The sequence below is a fragment of the Manis javanica genome, chromosome X (assembly GCF_040802235.1).
Source record: "Manis javanica isolate MJ-LG chromosome X, MJ_LKY, whole genome shotgun sequence".
Lineage (NCBI taxonomy): Eukaryota > Metazoa > Chordata > Mammalia > Pholidota > Manidae > Manis > Manis javanica.
In genome coordinates, this window is record NC_133174.1 from 13,308,030 (window position 1) to 13,326,710 (window position 18,681).

The 18,681-nt window shown below is 39.9% G+C and overlaps 1 protein-coding gene across 1 annotated transcript in view; it reads right to left on the reverse strand.

The window, feature by feature from the left end:
* MAP3K15 (mitogen-activated protein kinase kinase kinase 15) overlaps window positions 1-18,681 on the reverse strand; it is a 129,443-nt gene that overhangs the window by 68,740 nt on the left and 42,022 nt on the right. Inside the window, exons 4-5 of the mRNA XM_037020484.1 lie at window positions 5,647-5,840; window positions 1,580-1,748 (exon numbers count right to left, since the gene is read on the reverse strand). Coding sequence (XP_036876379.1) covers window positions 1,580-1,748; window positions 5,647-5,840 — 363 coding nt within the window. The remainder of the gene's footprint in view (window positions 1-1,579; window positions 1,749-5,646; window positions 5,841-18,681) is intronic.

An 18,681-nucleotide genomic window follows, 5' to 3' on the forward strand; every position in this document is an offset into this window, starting at 1 on the left:
GGGAGGGAACATCCTAGTCCTTGCTATTTTGCCATTAACAACTGAAATCATCTAAACCAGGGTTTCTTAACCTTGGCACTATTAACATTTTGGGAGGGATCATTCTTTGCTATGGGGGCTGTGCTGTGTATTGTAGGATGTTAAACAGCATCCATGGCCTCAACCTACAGGATGCCAGCAGCACCTCCCCCTGCTCCGAGAGACAACCAAAAATTTCTGGACACTGCCATGTGCTTCCTGGTTGAGAACCACTGCTCTGAACTGCACAATTACTCAGGGAAAAATTGTTGCCATGTTTGTCTCAGCTGTGTTCCCTCTGAGCAGTGCCATCTGCTACCCTTTCAGCCAGGCTGAGAATCATTGTTACTGGCCAACTCACTGACAGCCAGCCACAGTTAGCAGAGGAGGACTTCCCACTGAAATCCCATGCATGTTTTGTGGCTCCGCACCTTACTGCTGCTGCCTAAGGAAAGGGAAGACAGTGTATTCCAACAGGTTTCTGGGTCACCTCTGAGCCTGAGAGTCCCACCAGTGGAAGGTTATACAAAGAAATGTATGAAGGCAAAGACAGAAGGAAGCCAGAAGCTCAACGAAGAAAGACTTCAAAAAAGATCATTCCCATTTTCTTATCCCATGAGACATAATTTCATCATTGCCATAATCCCTAACAGCATCTGCTATTCAAGTCAATTAAGTAAGTTGATCACTAGGGGCATGAGTTCCTTAGTGATTGACTGTGTTCTTAGTTCAGGTCAAAAATGGATGCCTCTCTTGTTTAAATTTAAAGACCTGTGGCCAATAACCTTCAGTATGGCTTTGTAGATTTCTGCATGTAAGGTACATTGCGCTGTGTTCTTCCAAACGGAAGGAAAAGCAAGATATCCATAGAAATGGCTCAACAGCATTAAACGTGGAATGAGGAAATGCTTAATTTCCTTCATGGTACTGTATCCCATAAACCCTATTTCAAGAACTGTCCAGAAATCTCTGATGCTTGTCTTAGAATAAACATCTACATTCCCTGGGTGCTGGCTGTGCCTCTGCTCCTCCTGCTTTCCCTGTCAGTGGTGGGTGATGGTAAACAAAGAAGGAAATAATACAGCTGAGGAGTGAAGAACAAGGACAATGGAGCTGGTAGCCTCAGTTTGAGTCTTGACTTTGCCAATTGCTGTGTGACTTCAGGCAAGTTACTTAACTTCTCTGTGCTCCATGGTCCTCATCTATAAAATGGGGATAATCAGAGTATACACCCCCATAGGCTTGTGAAGAGGATTAAATGAATTAGAATTTGCAAAGGGCTTGGAACAATGCCTAGCATAAAGTGCATATAAACTGTTAAATTCTGAATTCCTTTTATCGAGCAGTACTATGTATGAGATTTCGTTAGAGTGGCCTTTTGATATGACAAAACCTTCTCCAATATTTCCACCACAATAGATATGCTAGGTGACCTATGACCTAGCCACATGCTTATTTTGTCTAGAAAACAGCTACCTAGCCGTATACCTAGCATAGGAGTACCTCTTGATGCCAAGGAAGAACTCAGCATGGGTTAGCCTCAGTTAAGTATACTTCATACCTGGGTATCAAGGTAGGAAAGCAGTAAATTAATGAGGATATCTGAGGTCAGAACTTCGGTATTATCCATGCGGAGTCTGATCCGAGCCAGCTCCTTCACCAGTTCATTGCCTTGGTAGTTCTCTTGGGCTCTCCGGATGTCACTTAACAAGGTTTCTTTGTAATAAGCACTGGAGAAGAGAACACATGAAAACCTCTGGTCACATCTATATGCTTCCGGGATTGTTTCCTTAGCAGCTCCAACAAATCTGGTTCTCACTGACATGACTGAGGCTAACACGTGGGGGCCTTGCCCAGACCTTAGTGGCCCTGCACCAGCAAACAGGAGATGAGTCCTACTTGCCACATTTTGGAGAAAGTAACCACTCAACAGTAACAAAAGCCAGCTCATTACAACCCCATCTGTATTTGGTTGACTCACAGGACTCCCCACCCAGCACCACCTTCCTTCCCCTGCTATTTTTAAACACAAAGAGGACAAGAAGTTTCCTTACTTGAATAGTTATTTCCCTCACTCATCACAGATTATCACAAAGCCAAACAAAACTCCGAAAGCCATGAAAAATAGTAAAGTGAGAACTTTAAAGTGAATCCATCAGGTGTCCCCAGCTAGCAACCACAAAGCTTGTTCCAGTTGGTCAAGAACCGGAAACTGGCCATGTCCACAAGCAACCCAAGACACCATGCCTGGAAGCTTACGGACAACCTCTGCCTTTGATTCCTCACTCTCCTTGTCATTTTCATCTGCCAGAATGCTTTTCTGAGCAAAACATAAAACTTCCTTCCTGTGGGCATCCAGACAATAATAATGATGTATGCAAACATTTAAAGCAGTTTAAATCCACACTGGAATGTCCTACCATAGCTTCTCTCAGAAACAATGCTAGTGTCTCGTATTTAGTGTAAAATCCTTAAAAGTAACTTAAGTTGGTGTATAGAGGCCAACTTACAAGGACCGTACACTGATTAAAGTATGTTGTCCCCTTTCCAAGTAATTTTTCTAATGGAGATGGGGCACTACCAAGCAGTAATACTGTCAACCCAGTAAGTAGCTGAAATGGTTTAACTGTAGAGAGTAAAATTAGGCTGTTTATTAAAAAAAGAGTAAGCTCAATTAAATAATAGCCTTCAGAGAAAGAAAAAACATGTAAGAGCAAATCTTAATTACTTTTAGTAAGTATAAAACCATGCCAAATAAATGTATGTACAGTACACAGCTTGGTTCAATGCTTACAATAAAACCTGTTAACATTTAAAGAGTAAAATGCCCCACAGAAAGTGCTGAAGTAAAAGTATCAGTGAATTGCTTTAATTTTTTTATTTCCTTCTCTATTGTTTATCACCCCAAAGATGAGCAAATTAACAGATTCCATCCATGTTTAAAATTCTATCAATCTAATGAGTTATTAAGTTGGGTGTCAGCCATTGTTCATTTGGTAGACTATAAAGGCATCAAAGCTATTCAAGTGTTATTAGTTTAACCTGACACATAAGAAGTTATACGTTAGTATTGTTTTCAAGGGTAATTCTAAAAAATAGTTTTAACAAACTAAGAGGTTAATAAAAATGGTAAACGGTAAGTAAGTAAACAAAACACTGAATTGAGTATGGCTTGGGGACATGATATGTATAATAAACATGCAGCCATTTCTGCCTCTGGAAACCAGGGAAGATGTTGCTCACTGATGTTAACTTGGAAATGACTTTAAACCCCTTTTCAGCACAGGGCTCTGGGCAGCCTCTATCAATACAACAGAGTTGGCCCCTGAGCTAAAAACTTATCTGCTATCCCTTTTATAGATGCTTTAAGTCATAGCACCATCTACCCTCTCACTAACCATTGCCAGGTATCTGCCAGTTCAAAGGATGAATCAACCAACAGGCATTTCAAGTCCTTTGAACTTAAACCAAATCAAAAGAGTCGCTTTCCTACTGACACATATACACACTGAATGAGAAATAATCTTTGGTCTGCTTCTTGCAAAGACCTTGCTCTTTTGGCCCACTCAAGTTAGCCTACCTCTTTGTCAGACCTGAAAAGATGATGTTCTGAGAGCTTTCTCCCTAAACTTCACTAAAATGTTCAGTGTGCAGAAAGGCAAAAGGTAGCAAGGTATGACTAAATGAGGCTTTCCAGGAATGTGTCACCAAAGATCCCCACTTGCTTTCTATGTTGCCATGTGGTCACATATGTCTGGTTTCCTTCCAGTCTTTTTTCTCAGTAAAGTCTGTAGGAGAAACTCTGTGTCCAGAGAAGAGATGACAGGAGACAGCGAGCAGTGTGTGAACCAGCATGAGCCTCACCCTGTGCTGCAAAATAGCAACACTCCACTGCCCTGGGAGCCACCACTTGAGCCCATGTGGGACATGAGGCCCTTTACCTTTCATTTTCAGGCAGTTCTGCCAGTGCTTCGGATTTTCATTTGTTTTGGAAGGACAAATCCTTTGGAAGGACATAACTTACAGGAGTAAATCCTTTAAATTGGCTGCAAGCGAAATAAATGGATCCTTTGGGTAAGAAAAATAATTTTTCTGCCTTCAACTTTTAGAATAAGAATGCTTTAAGAAGGCATGGTTTCTTGAGCAATAAGGCTCAAAGAGGTGAGCTGACTTTTAGGGGCTACATAGAGAGGAAATAGCCTGAGCGAGGATTCAACCCCAAACCTGCCCACCTCAGAATCAGGATTCCATAGATTTTGTGATATGAGTCGTAAGAAATACATACTTGGTCATTCATATGACCAAATATATATTTCCCAGGTATATTTGGTCTTCATCCACAGTTCCTGAAAACACTGCAGAGTCTTAAAGATGAAATGGGTGTTTTGTCACGTTAATGAGAGACTTTTGGACCCCCACCCAAGGGTAGGGGTTGAAGGCTGAATCAGCCAGTAATTTAGTCAATCATGACTATGCAATGAAACCCTCACAAAAACCCCTGAGAAGAGCTTATACTCTCTGCTCTGTGGGTCCTGTTTTCTCTGTTGGAGAGAGTGTCCACACTTGGGGAATCAGAACACCTCCACATGACACAGAGCCAGGCCCCAAGTTCCATGAAGATAGAAGCTCCTTTATTTGGGACCTTGCTCTATGTATTTCTTCATCTGGCTGTTAACTGGTATCCTTTATTAAACTGGTGAATGTGTTTTCCTGAGTTCTGTGAGCCGCTCTAGCAAATTAATCAAACTAAGGGAGAGGTCGTGGGAACCTCCAATCTGTAGCCCGTAGGTCAGAAGCACAGGTACACCTGGGGCTTGCGACAGGTGTCTGGAGTTGGGGATGGAGGGCAGTCTTGTAGGATGGAGCCCTTAACCTGGGGGATCTGGTGCTGTCTCCAAGCAGACAACATCAGAATTGAGTTCTCGGACACCCTGCTGGTGTATGAGAATTGCCCGGTGTTATGCAAGGGAAGACTCCCTCACACATACTTACACACATTGGAATCGGGTCCGGGAATCTAAATAGAGTTATACTACTATTACTGCTGTGTATAACACTATTATTGTTGTGTATGAAAGAGCACATAGTATACCTTCCAACATAAATCTGCAAAGAACAAGTTACAGGACATCTTGAGGTCATCCCAACTTTTACAGTACAAGAACCTATGGTCAGTATGACCATGCCTAGGCATTTTAACAACCTCAACAACTGACTGGGGAAGTGGATCGTGTTTGAAATGATCTTGAAACACAGAATCTCAGATTTGAAAGAAGTTTAAAAATGAGTGACTTAATTTCCTTACTTTCTAGATGAGGAAACAGCTGCAGAGAAGTGAAGTTATCTGTCAAGGTTACACAGGGAGTTGGGGCTAGACGGACCCTGACCACCTAACTCCTGTCCTATTCTCTTCTGGCTACACCTCAATGGCTCAACTTAATGAGGTAGTAGGGAATAGTAATGGATTCCAGGATGTGATCCAGTGATTCCAGGAATCACTTGGAAGTGATTGTCTGGAGTCCCCCATTCTCTGGGCACTGTGGTCTTCTGAGGGTAAATCATCTCTATGAATGTGAAGGGATAATTTGGGCAAAACCCTGAGGGTTGTTGACAGCTGATGGGAATTACCATGAGGTCACGTGGATGTCCTTGAGGAGACTGGTAAACCTATCAACCAGGGGCACGCACAGTGAACCGAGGATGGTGTTCCAGTTGGGCTGCATGTACTCTGAGGCACAACTCTGGGCATCACTCTCACAGCAAAAATAATGGTCACATGGTGTCACAATGTATGGGATGAAATAATAATTTCCAATAGATTCCTGGAAAAAAAGAAACAAAAAAGTTTCACAAATTAATTGATGCAGAAGCAAAGCTGTGGATCTAAGGAACTAGTTTCAAATACAAGTGGGACATACAGGTAGAAACTGTATGTGGGACAGGGAAAGAGAAAATGCATATAAACAACAACTTGTGCAACATGACAGTATCTATTAGACACAAAATAGGAAACCACTCAATTTCACAAGCTCTAACATATGGATGAGCAACAAAAATTTGGTTTCAAATGCTGAACTGATCTGTATATGTCTCTAAACTTCACTGGCAGAGATTTTTAGGGTTTTAAGTCTTAGAAATGATATCATTTCATTACATGCCACCCAAATCAGAGGGAACTTGAACTCACTGATAACCAAGAATTGCAATGTAAAGGCATATTTTCTCTTTTTTTAGCACAGATGGAAAAGCCATATTATCTGTTAATATAACCACAGGTGAGCTAGTATAAACTTTGTTGAGAAAAAATCATTTTGCAACAGGGAGCCAAGATGGCGGCGTGAGTAGGACAGTGGGAATCTCCTCCCAAAAACATATATATTTTTGAAAATACAACAAATACAACTAACCCTAAAAGAGAGACCAGAAGACACAGTACAACAGCCAGACTACATCCACACCTGAGAGAACCCAATGCCTGGTGAAAGGGGTAAGATACAAGCCGCAGCCCTGCGGGACCCGAGGCCCCTCACCCCAGCTCCCAGCGGGAGGAGAGGAGTCGGAGCGGGGAGGGAGAGGGAGCCCATGACTGCTAAACACCCAGCCCTAGCCATCCGTACCAGAGCGCAGACACACAGTACATGCATGGGGTGCTGGAAACTAGGGAAGCAGGACAGTAAGACCTGTGAGAGGGTCCCACAGCTGGCGCCCCTGGGACAAAGAAAAGTGAGTGCTTTTTGAAAGTCTTAAAGGGACAGGGACCCCACTGCTGGATGGAAGCATCCTGGGTCACAGTCCAGCAGCTGGAAATTCCAGGGAACTCCAGGTGCACTAACCCCCTGGGCAACAGCTCTGACACCCCTCACAGAGGTAAACATCCAAACAGCCCCCTGGCCATTACCCCTCCGGGGCCCCGCCATAGCAGATCAGCAGCCTGAGGCTGGCCACGCCCACAGCAAGGGAGCTTCCTCCATACTGACCAGGCAAGATACAGAGATCCAGTCTACACACAATTGCCCAACACAAGCCACTAGGGGTCGCAGATACCCCGGTAAAGAAAGGCCAGGAGCAAGTGGAAAAAGTCTTGGCTCTCCCAGCTGACAGACGAGTCAATAGCATACCACTGCACCTATCAACATGAAAAGGCAAAAAAAATTTGATCCAGACAAGACTAACCCATACATCTTCAACATCTTCTACATCTTCCCCTGAGAAGGAACCCGGGTAGATAGATTTAACCAATCTTCCTGAAAAAGAATTCAAAACAAAAGTCATAACCATGCTGATGGACTTCCAGAGAAATATGCAAGAACTAAGGAGGGAGAATACAGAAATAAAACAATCTCTGGAAGGACTTTAAAGCAGAATGGACGAGATGCAAGAGACCATTAATGGACTAGAAAACAGAGAACAGGAATGCAGAGAACCTGATGCAGAGAGAGACAAAAGGATCTCCAGGAATGAAAGAATATTAAGAGAACTGTGTGACCAATTGAAACAGAACAATATCCGCATTATAGGGGTACCAGAAGAAGAAGAGAGAGAAAAAGGGATAGAAAGTGTATTTGAAGAAATAATTGCTGAAAACTTTCCCAAACTAGGGGAGGAAATGGCCTCTCAGACCACAGAGGTACACAGAACCCCCATGACAAGGGATCCAAGGAGGGCAACATCAAGACATATAACAATTAAAATGGCAAGTATCAAAGACAAGGACAGAGTATTAAAGGCAGCCAGAGAGAAAAAAAAGGTCACCTACAAAGGAAAATCAAGCTATCATCAGACTTCTCAACAGAAACCTTACAGGCCAGAAGAGAATGGCATGATAGACTTAATGCAATGAAACAGAAGGGCCTCGAACCAAGAATACTGTATCCAGCATGATTATCATTTAAATATGAAGGAGGGATTAAACAATCTCCAGACAAGCAAAAGTTGAGGGAATTTGCCTCCCACAAACCACCTCTACAGGGCATCTTACAGGGACTGCTCTAGATGGGAGCACTCCTAAAAAGAGCACAGAACAAAACACCCAACATATGAAGAATGGAGGAGGAGGAATAAGAAGGGAGAGAAATAAAGAATCATCAGACCGTGTTTATAATAGCTCAATAAGTGAGTTAAGTTAGACACTAAGACAGTAAAGAAGCTAACCTTGAACCTTTGGTAACCACAAACTTAAAGCCTGCAATGGCAATAAGTACATACCTTTCAATAATCACCCTAAATGTAAATGGACTGAATGCACCAATCAAAAGACACAGAGTAATAGAATGGATAAAAAAGCAAGACCCATCCATATGTTGCTTACAAGAGACTCACTTCAAACCCAAAGACATGCACAAACTTAAAGTCAAGGGATGGAAAAAGATATTTCATGCAAACAACACAGAGAAAAAAGCAGGTGTTGCAATACTAGTATCAGACAAAATAGACTTCAAAACAAAGAAAGTAACAAGAGATAAAGAAGGACATTACATAATGATAAAGGGCTCAGTCCAACAAGAGGATATAACCATTATAAATATATATGCACCCAATACAGGAGCACCAACATATGTGAAACAAATACTAACAGAATTAAAGGAGGAAGTAGAATGCAATGCATTCATTTTAGGAGACTTCAACACACCACTCACTCCAAAGGAAAGATCCACGAGACAGTAAATAAGTAAGGACACAGAGGCACTGAACAACACACTAGAACAGATGGACCGAATAGACATCTATAGAACTCTACATCCAAAGGCAACAGCATACACATTCTTCTCAAGTGCACATGGAACATTCTCCAGAATAGACCACATACTCCAGAATAGGCCACAAAAAGAGCCTCAGTAAATTCCAAAAGACTGAAATCCTACCAACCAACTTTTCAGACCACAAAGGCATAAAACTAGAAATAAATTGTACCAAGAAAGCAAAAAGGCTCACAAACACATGGAGGCTTAACAACATGCTCCTAAATAATCAATGGATCAATGACCAAATCAAAATGGAGATCCAGCAATATATGGAAACAAATGACAACAACAACACAAAGCCCCAACTACTGTGGGATACAGCAAAAGCAGTCTTAAGAGGAAAGTATATAGCAATCCAGGCATACTTAAAGAAGGAAGAACAATCCAAAATGAATAGTCTAATGTCACAATTATCAAAATTAAAAAACGAAGAACAAATGAGGCCCAAAGTCAGCAGAAGGAGGGACATAACAAAGATCAGAGAAGAAATAAATAAAATTGAGAACAATAAAACAATAGGAAAAATCAATGAAACCAAGAGCTGGTTCTTTGAGAAAATAAACAAAATAGATAAGCCTCTAGCCAGACTTATTAAGAGGAAAAGAGAGTCAACACACATGAACAGAATCAGAAATGAGAAAGGAAAAATCACGACGGACACTACAGAAATACATAAAAATTATTAGAGAATACTATGAAAACCTATATGCTAACAAGCCGGAAAACCTAGGAAAAATGGACAACTTCCTAGAAAAATACAACCTTCCAAGACTGACCCAGAAACAGAAAATCTAAACAGACCAATTACCAGCAACGAAATTGAATCAGTAATCAAAAAACTACCAAAGAACAAAACCCCTGGGCCAGATGGATTTACCTCGCAATTTTATCAGACAAACAGAGAAGAGACATAATACCCATTCTCCTTAAAGTTTTCCAAAAAATAGAAGAGGAGGGAATACTCCCAAACTCATTCTATGAAGCCAACATAACCCTAATACCAAAACCAGGCAAAGACCCCACCAAAAAAGAAAACTACAGACCAATATCCCTGATGAACGTAGATGCAAAAATACTCAACAAAATATTAGCAAACCGAAGTCAAAAATACATCAAAAGGATCATACACCATGACCAAGTGGGATTCATCCCAGGGATGCAAGGATGGTATAACATTCGAAAATCCATCAACATCATCCACCACATCAACAAAAAGAAAGACAAAAACCACATCATCATCTCCATAGATGCTGAAAAAGCATTCGACAAAATTCAACATCCATTCATGATAAAAACTCTCAACAAAATGGGTATAGAGGGCAAGCATCATACTGAACAGCGAGAAGCTGAAAGTTTTTCCTCTGCGATCGGGAACAAGACAGGGATGCCCACTCTCCTCACTGTTATTCAACATAGTACTTGGGGTCCTAGCCACGGCAATTAGACAAAACAAAGAAATACAAGGAATCCAGATTGGTAAAGAAGAAGTTAAACTGTCACTATTTGCAGATGACATGATATTGTACATAAAAAACCCTAAAGACTCCACTCCGAAACTACTAGAGCTAATATCGGAATTCAGCGAAGTTGCAGGATACAAAATTAACACACAGAAATCTGTGGCTTTCCTATACACTAACAATAAACTAATAGAAAGAGAAATCAGGAAGAAAATTCCATTCACAATAGCATCAAAAAGTATAAAATACCTAGGAATAAACCTAACCAAGGAATGAAAGACCTATACCCTAAAAACTATAAGACACTCTTAAGAGAAATTAAAGAGGTCACTAACAAATGGAAACTCATCCCATGCTCCTGGCTAGGAAGAATTAATATTGTCAAAATGGCCATCTTGCCCAAAGCAATATACAGATTCGATGCAATCCCTATCAAATCACCAACAACATTCTTCAATGAACAGGAACAAATAGTTCAAAAATTCATATGGAACTGTCAAATACCCCGAATAGCCAACGCAATCCTGAGAATGAAAATAAAGTGGGGGGGATCTCGCTCCCCAACTTCAAGCTCTACTACAAAGCCACAGTAATCAAGACAATTTGGTACTGGCACAAGAACAGAGCCACAGACCAGTGGAACAGAATAGAGACTCCAGACATTACCCAAACATATATGGCCAATTAATATATGATAAAGGAGCCATGGACATACAATGGGGAAATGACAGTCTCTTCAACAGATGGTGCTGGCAAAACTGGACAGCTACATGGAAGAGAATGAAACTGGATCACTGTCTAACCCCAAACACAAAAGTAAACTCCAAATGGATCAAAGACCTGAATGTAAGTCATGGAACCATAAAACTCTTAGAAAAAACATAGGCAAAAATCTCATGGACATAAACACGAGTGACTTCTTCATGAACATATCTCCCCGGGCAAGGGAAACAAAGGCAAAAATGAACAAGTGGGACTATATCAAGCTGAAAATCTTCTGTACAGCAAAGGACACCATCAATAGAACAAAAAGGTATCCTACAGTATGGGAGAATATATTCATAAATGAAATATCCGATAAAGGGTTTACATCCAAAATAAATAAAGAGCTCACACACCTCAACAAACAAAAAGCAAATAATCCAATTAAAAAATGGGCAGAGGAGCTGAATAGACAGTTCTCTAAAGAAGAAATTCAGATGGCCAACAGACACTTGAAAAGATGCTCCACATCGCTTCTCATCAGAGAAATGCAAATTAAAACCACAATGAGGTATCATCTCACACCAGTAAGGATGGCTACCATCCAAAAGACAAACAACAACAAATGTTGGCAACGTTGTGGAGAAAGGGGAACCCCCCTACACTGCTGGTGGGAATGTAAATTAGTTCAACCATTGTGGAAAGCAGTATGGAGGTTCCTCAAAATGCTCAAAATAGAAATACCATTTGACCCAGGAATTCCACTTCTGGGAATTTACCCTAAGAATGCAGCACTCCAGTTTGAAAAAGACAGATGCACCCCTATGTTTATCGCTGCACTATTTACAACAGGCAAGATATGGAAACAACCTAAATGTCCATCAGTAGATGAATGGATAAAGAAGATGTGGTACATATACACAATGGAATATTACTCAGCTATAAGAAAAAAACAGATCCTACCATTTGCAACAACATGGATGGAGCTAGAGGGTATTATGCTCAGTGAAATAAGCCAGGCAGAGAAAGACAAGTACCAAATAATTTCACTCATATGTGGAGTATAAGAACAAAAGAAAACTGAAGGAAGAAAACAGCAGAAGCAGCACGGAACCCAAGGATGGACTAACAGTTACCAAAGGGAAAGGGACTGGGGAGGATGGGTGGGAAGGGAGGGATAAGGGCGGGAAAAAAGAAAAGGGGCATTATGATGAACATGTATAGTGTGTGGGGAGGCACAGGGAGGGCTGTGCAACACAGAGAAGACAAGTAGTGATTTTACAGCATCTTACTATGTTGATGGACAGTGACTGTGAACAGGTATGTTGGGGGGACTTGGTGAAGGGAGGAGCCTAGTAAACATAATGTCCTTCATGTAATTGTAGATTAATGATACCAAAATAAAATTTTTAAAAAATCATTTTGCAGGAAACAGGTATAATAAATGATTAGTCTCAGAGATGTTTTGAAAAAAGAATCTGTTAAACTTCATATTGTCAAATAATACTCAGGTAAAACAGTATCTTTTTTCCTATGGAATAATTATAATTTGACCATGAATCATGATCGATTGTAAAGCACAAGCACTACCTTTAAAAAGCATGAAATCAATGCTCGATTTTTAGCATATTTGGGGAATTAAACACAGTCTTGTATGACATTCTTCTATCATTGTCAATTTTTGTCCACACTGTCATAAAAAGCAGCTTGCTTGAAATTTCAGACTTTTAAATTCATATCTCTTTACTAAGTTTTAAAGAATTTATGTGATGCCAGGAATAATTCATCTGAACTTTTTCCCATTATTTTTCAACTGAACCATTTCACCCGAGTGGAATTATCTTGGTATTTTGGCATAATACAGATATAATCATGGGAAGCAAACTTTCTCCAAGAATGAGAAGTCAAATAAAGGATATACCTTCTTCTGAATTAAAAAGAAATTCATTGATTACAGACAAAAGTGTTAGAATGCCTCAATCTCAGATCAAACAGAAGCCTTGGAAAAACTTACAACACTGGGGAACTAGTTTCAAAAAAGTGGGACACAGATTTTAAAGCTTTCCTTTTGATAAGATTTGCTAACACAAAGACAGGTGGCATTTTTATTTCTATCTCAACTCTAAATATAATTAATTGTCCTGAAACTCACTCTCTCTTTTGTACCTTGTTGGGCATCTATAGCCATGTTGAGACAAGTTTTTATGCCCTAAAATATGTTGTTAAGAAAAAGTCCTAGTGCTGCTCCAAACATATTTTAGACTGGGTCAGCAAATTTTTTCTATAAAAGACCACATGGTGAATATTTTTGATTTTTTAGGCCATACAGTCTCTGTTACAACTAAACACTGCTGCATAAAGGCAGCCCTAGAAAACACATAAACACCTGAGCAAAGCTATATCCCAATACAACTTTATTTATGGACACAAGTTTTTTACATTTTCACATGTCCTGAAATACTCAGCTTCTGATTTTTTTCTAATCAAAAATCTAAAAATTATTCTTAGCTCACAGGTCTTACAAAAAATAGGTGGTGGATCAACCCTTAGTCTTACACTGAGCTTCCTAAAAATAGGATTTTCTGAGAACACTTACCCTACTGCATAATAGCACCTGGAGACTGTCCCTATGTACACCAGATATTGGAGTTAGACCCCATAAAACACAAATGCCAGTGTATTATAAATAGAAGTGAAAAAGTTTAGGTGTGTGCATGGTAGGGTGGGGGTGGGGCCCTGATAACTACTTTTCAGCAATCACTACGAATTGTCCACACCAGAGGAACAAAAACCCTTCTCTCTCTGGTAATGTGTTCACATTTACAAAGGCAGACTCAAATAGCCCAGCTAAGTAGGGGTTTGGTAAGTTAGAGAAAAATTTCTCCTCATCTATAATAAGAGAGCCACGTTGGTGAATTAAATTAAATTAAATGGCATTGATACATTCAGAAGTGACAGTGCTTGTGCTTCCACCTGAACATGGTTGAGCTTATGTTTATAAAATCCATCTTAGAGAGGATTAAAGATGGTGCTGTGAGAGGTGAGACAGAGACTTCCTCCTAAAACCACATATAATATGAATATATAATTAATACAACTAATCCTGAAAGAGCAACATGAAAGAAGGTTGCACCAGACTGCATAAACCTGGAGGAAAGAACAGACTTCATGGAACAGGGTAACGTATGAAAGCCATGTCCTGGCAGGACCCAAGCTCTCCCACCATCCCAGCTCAGTGGTGGGAGGAAGAGAAACAGAGTTGGGAGGGAGTGGAGGCCTGGGGCTGCTGAACACCTAGCCCTGGAGATCTGCTCTGGGAGCATGAATCTACATTGCATGGTGCTCTGGTGATTAGTGGGGTTGGAAAGCTAAGACAGGCAGAATACCTGGCAAGACTGAGATTCCAGTTGCTTGTAGAAAACAGGGATTCATATCTGGCTGGTTTGGGTGGGCAGTCTGAGAAGACTTCCTAAAAGCTAGAGGGCTGCTAAAGCGGCAAGGATTGCACAGAGCTTACTGCTCAGGAGAAAGGACAAGTAGACAAAATTGTACAGGTGCACTCTGCCCAGCAGGTTGGGAACTTTCACCATGTTCAGGCGCTATAGCCCTCTGGCTGGCTACGCAGCTCCAAGGGCCCCCTCCATTATACGCAGCCTGCTGTGCCTTCCTCCCGGCCAGTCCGCACCTGTCTCGCAAGCCAGTAGCCACTTCCCTGGTGTCAGGCAAGCCAGAGGGAGGCCCGAACTATGGAAACTACAAATGCAAAGCACAGAGGCTTACAAGTGTGTGCTCGGCCCACTGGTACTGGCAGAGGTACTAAAAAGGGATAGACAAAGGGTGCAGAATATGATATCTAATACATAAAGAATGTAAAAGGAAGAAAAGGAGGGAAAATAAAAAGAACTTTAGATTGTGTTTGTAATAGCATACTAAGTGACTTAAGTTAGACTCACAGATAGTAAGGAAGTTACCCTTGAACCTTGGGTAACCATGAATCTAAAGCCCGCAATGGCAATAAGTACATAACTATTGATAATCCCCTAAATGTAAATGGTCTGAATGCACCAATCAAAAGACACAGAGTCAGTGAATGGATAAAAAAAGAAGACCCAACTATATGCTACCTACAAGAGACTCACCTCAAACCCAAAGACATACACAGACTAAAAGTGAAGGATGGAAAAAGATTTCATGCAACTAATAGGGAGAAAAAAGCAGGTGTTGCAGTACTTGTTTCAGACAAAATAGACCTCAAAACAAGGAAAGTCACAAGAGACAAAGAAGGACATTATGTAATGATAGAGGGGTCAATCCAACAAAAGGATATAACCATCATAAATATCTATGCACCCAAAACAGGAGCACCAACATATGTGAAACAAATACTAACTGGATTAAAGGGGGAAATAGAATGCGATGCATTCATTCTAGGAGACTTCAATACTCCAAGCACTCCAAAGGACAGATCAACTAGACACAAAATAAGCAAGGAGAAAGAGACATTGAACAACACATTAGAACAGATGGACCTAAAAGACATCTACAGAACTCTACACACAAAAGCAGCAGAATACACATTCTTCTCAAGTGCACATGGAACATTTTCAAGAATAGATCATATATTAGGCCACAAAAAGAGCCTCAGTACATTCAAAATGATTGAAATTGTACCAACCAGCATCTCAGACCACAAAGGTATGAAACTAGAAATAAATTATGCACAGAAAAAGAAAAAGTACAAAACACATGGAGCCTTAACAAGAGGCTCCTAAATAACCAATGGATCAATGACCAAATAAAAACAGAGATCAAGCAATATATGGAGACAAATATCAACAACTATTCAACACCACAAAACCTGTGGGATGCAGCAAAGGACATGCTAAGAGGGAGGTATATTGCAATACAGGCTGACCTCAGGAAAGAAGAACAATCCCATATGAAAAGTCTAAACTCACAACTAACAAAACTAGAAAAAGAAGAACAAATGACACTCAAAGTCAGTAGAAGGAGGAACATAATAAAGATTAGAGCATAAATAAACAAAATTGAGAAGAATAAAACAATAGAATCAATGAAAGCAGGAGCTGGTTCTTCGAGAAAATAAACAAACTACATAAACCCCTAGATAGACTTATCAAGAAAAAAAGAGAGTCTACACACATAAACAGAATCACAAATGAGAAAGGAAAAATAACTACGGACACCACAGAAATACAAATAATTATAAGAGTATACTATGAAAAATTATATGCTAACAAACTGGATAACCTGGAAGAAATAGACAACATTCTAGAAAAATACAACCTTCCAAGACTAACCAAGAAAGAAACAGAAAATCTGAACAGACCAATTACTAGCAATGAAATAGAATGGGTAAAAAAACTACCTAAGAACAAAACCCTTGGACCAGATGGCTTCACCACTGAATTTTATCAAACATTTAGTGAAGACCTAATACTCTTCCTCCTTAAAGTTTTCCAAAATGTAGAAGAGGAGGGAATACATCCAAACTCATTCTTTGAGGCCAGCTTCACTGTAATACCAGACAAAGACACCACAAAAAAGAAAATTACAAACCAATATCCCTGATGAACATAGATGCAAAAATACTCAACAAAATATTAGCAAACTGAATTCAAAAATACATCAAAAACATCACCCATCATGATCACGTAGGATTTATTACAGGGATGCAAGGATGGTACAATATTAGAAAATTCATCAACATCATCCACTACATCAACAAAAAGGACAAAAAACACATGATCATGTCCATAGATGCTGAAAAAGCATTTGACAAAATTCAACATGCATTCATGATAAAAACTCTCAACAAAATGGGTATACAGGGCAAGTACCTGAACATAATAAAGGTCATATATGATAAACCCACAGCCAACATCATACTTAACAGCGAGAAGCTGAAAGCTTTTCCTTTAAGACAGGGAACAAGACAAGGATGCTCACTCTCCCCACTTTTATTTAACATAGCTCTGGAGGTCCTAGCCATGGCAATCAGACAAAACAAAGAAAGGCATCCAGATTGGTAAAGAAGAAGTTAAACGGTCACTGTTTGCAGATGACATGATTCTGTACATAAAAAACCCTAAAGAATCCACTCTAAAACTACTAGATCTAATATCTGAATTCAGCAAAGTTGCAGGATACAAAATTAATACACAGAAATCTGTTGCATTCCTATACACTAATGATGAACTAGCAGAAAGAGAAATCAGGAGAACAATTCCATCCACAACTGTTTCAAAAAGAATAAAATACCTAGGAATAAACCTAAACAAGTAAGTGAAAGACCCATACCCCAAAAACTACAAGACACTCATGAGAGAAATTAAAGAAGATACCAATAAATGGAAACACATCCAGTGATCATGGATAGGAAGAATTAATATTGTGAAAATGGCCATCCTGCCTAAAGCAATCTACAGATTCAATGCAATCCCTACCAAAAGACCAACAGCATTCTTCAATGAACTAGACCAAATAGTTCTAAAATTCATACGGAACCACAAAAGACCTCAAATAGCCAAAGCAATCCTAAGAAGGAAGAATCCTAAATTCAAGCTCTACTACACAGCCACAGTAATAAAGACAATTTGGTAGTGGCACAAGAACAGACCCATAGACCAATGGAACAGACTAGAGAGCCCAGATATAAACCCAAGCATATACTGTCAATTAATATACAATAAAGAAGACATGGACGTACAGTGGGAAAATGACAGTCTCTTCAACAACTGGTGTTGGCAAAACTGGACAGCTACATGCAAGAGAATGAAACTGGATTATTGTCTATCCCCATACACAAAAGTAAACTCAAAATGGATCAAAGACCTGAATGTAAGTCATGAAACCATAAAACTCTTAGAAGACAACACAGGCAAAAATCTCCTGAATATAAACATGAGCAACTTTTTCCTGAATACATCTCTTCAAGCAAGGGAATCAAAAGCAAGAATGAACACATGGGACTACATCATGCTAAAAAGCTTCTGTAGAGCAAAGGACACCATTAACAGAACAAAAACGAGTCCTACAGTATGGGAGAACATATTTGTAAACAACATATCTGACAAGGGGTTAACATCCAAAATATATCAAGAACTAACACACCTCAACAAACAAAAAGCAAATAATCGAATTAAAAAATGGGTGGAGGATATGAACAGACACTTCCACAAAGAAGAAATTCAGATGGCCAAGAGGCACATGAAAAAATGCTCCACATCGCTAATCATCAGAGAAATGCAAATTAAAACCACAATGCGATAACACCTCACACCATTTGGGATGTCCAGTATTGAAAAGACTAAGAACAGCAAATGCTGGCGAGGATGTGTAGATAGGGGAACCCTCCTACACTGTTGGTGGAAATGTAAGCTAGTTCAACCATTGTGGAAAGCAATATGGACGTTGCTCAAAAAACAAAAAATACAAATACCATTTGACCTGGGAATTCTACTCCTAGAAATTTACCCAAAGAATATAATTTCTCAGATTCAAAAAGACATATGCACCCCTATGTGTATTGCAGCACTATTTACAATAGCCAAGAAATGGAAGCAACCTAAGTGTCCATCAGTAGATCAATGGATAAAGAAGATATGGTACATATACACAATGGAATACTATTCAACCATAAGGAAGAAACAAATCCTACCATTAGCAACAACATGGATGGAGCTGGAGGATATTATGCTCAGTGAAATAAGCCAGGCGGAGGAAGACAAGTACCAAAT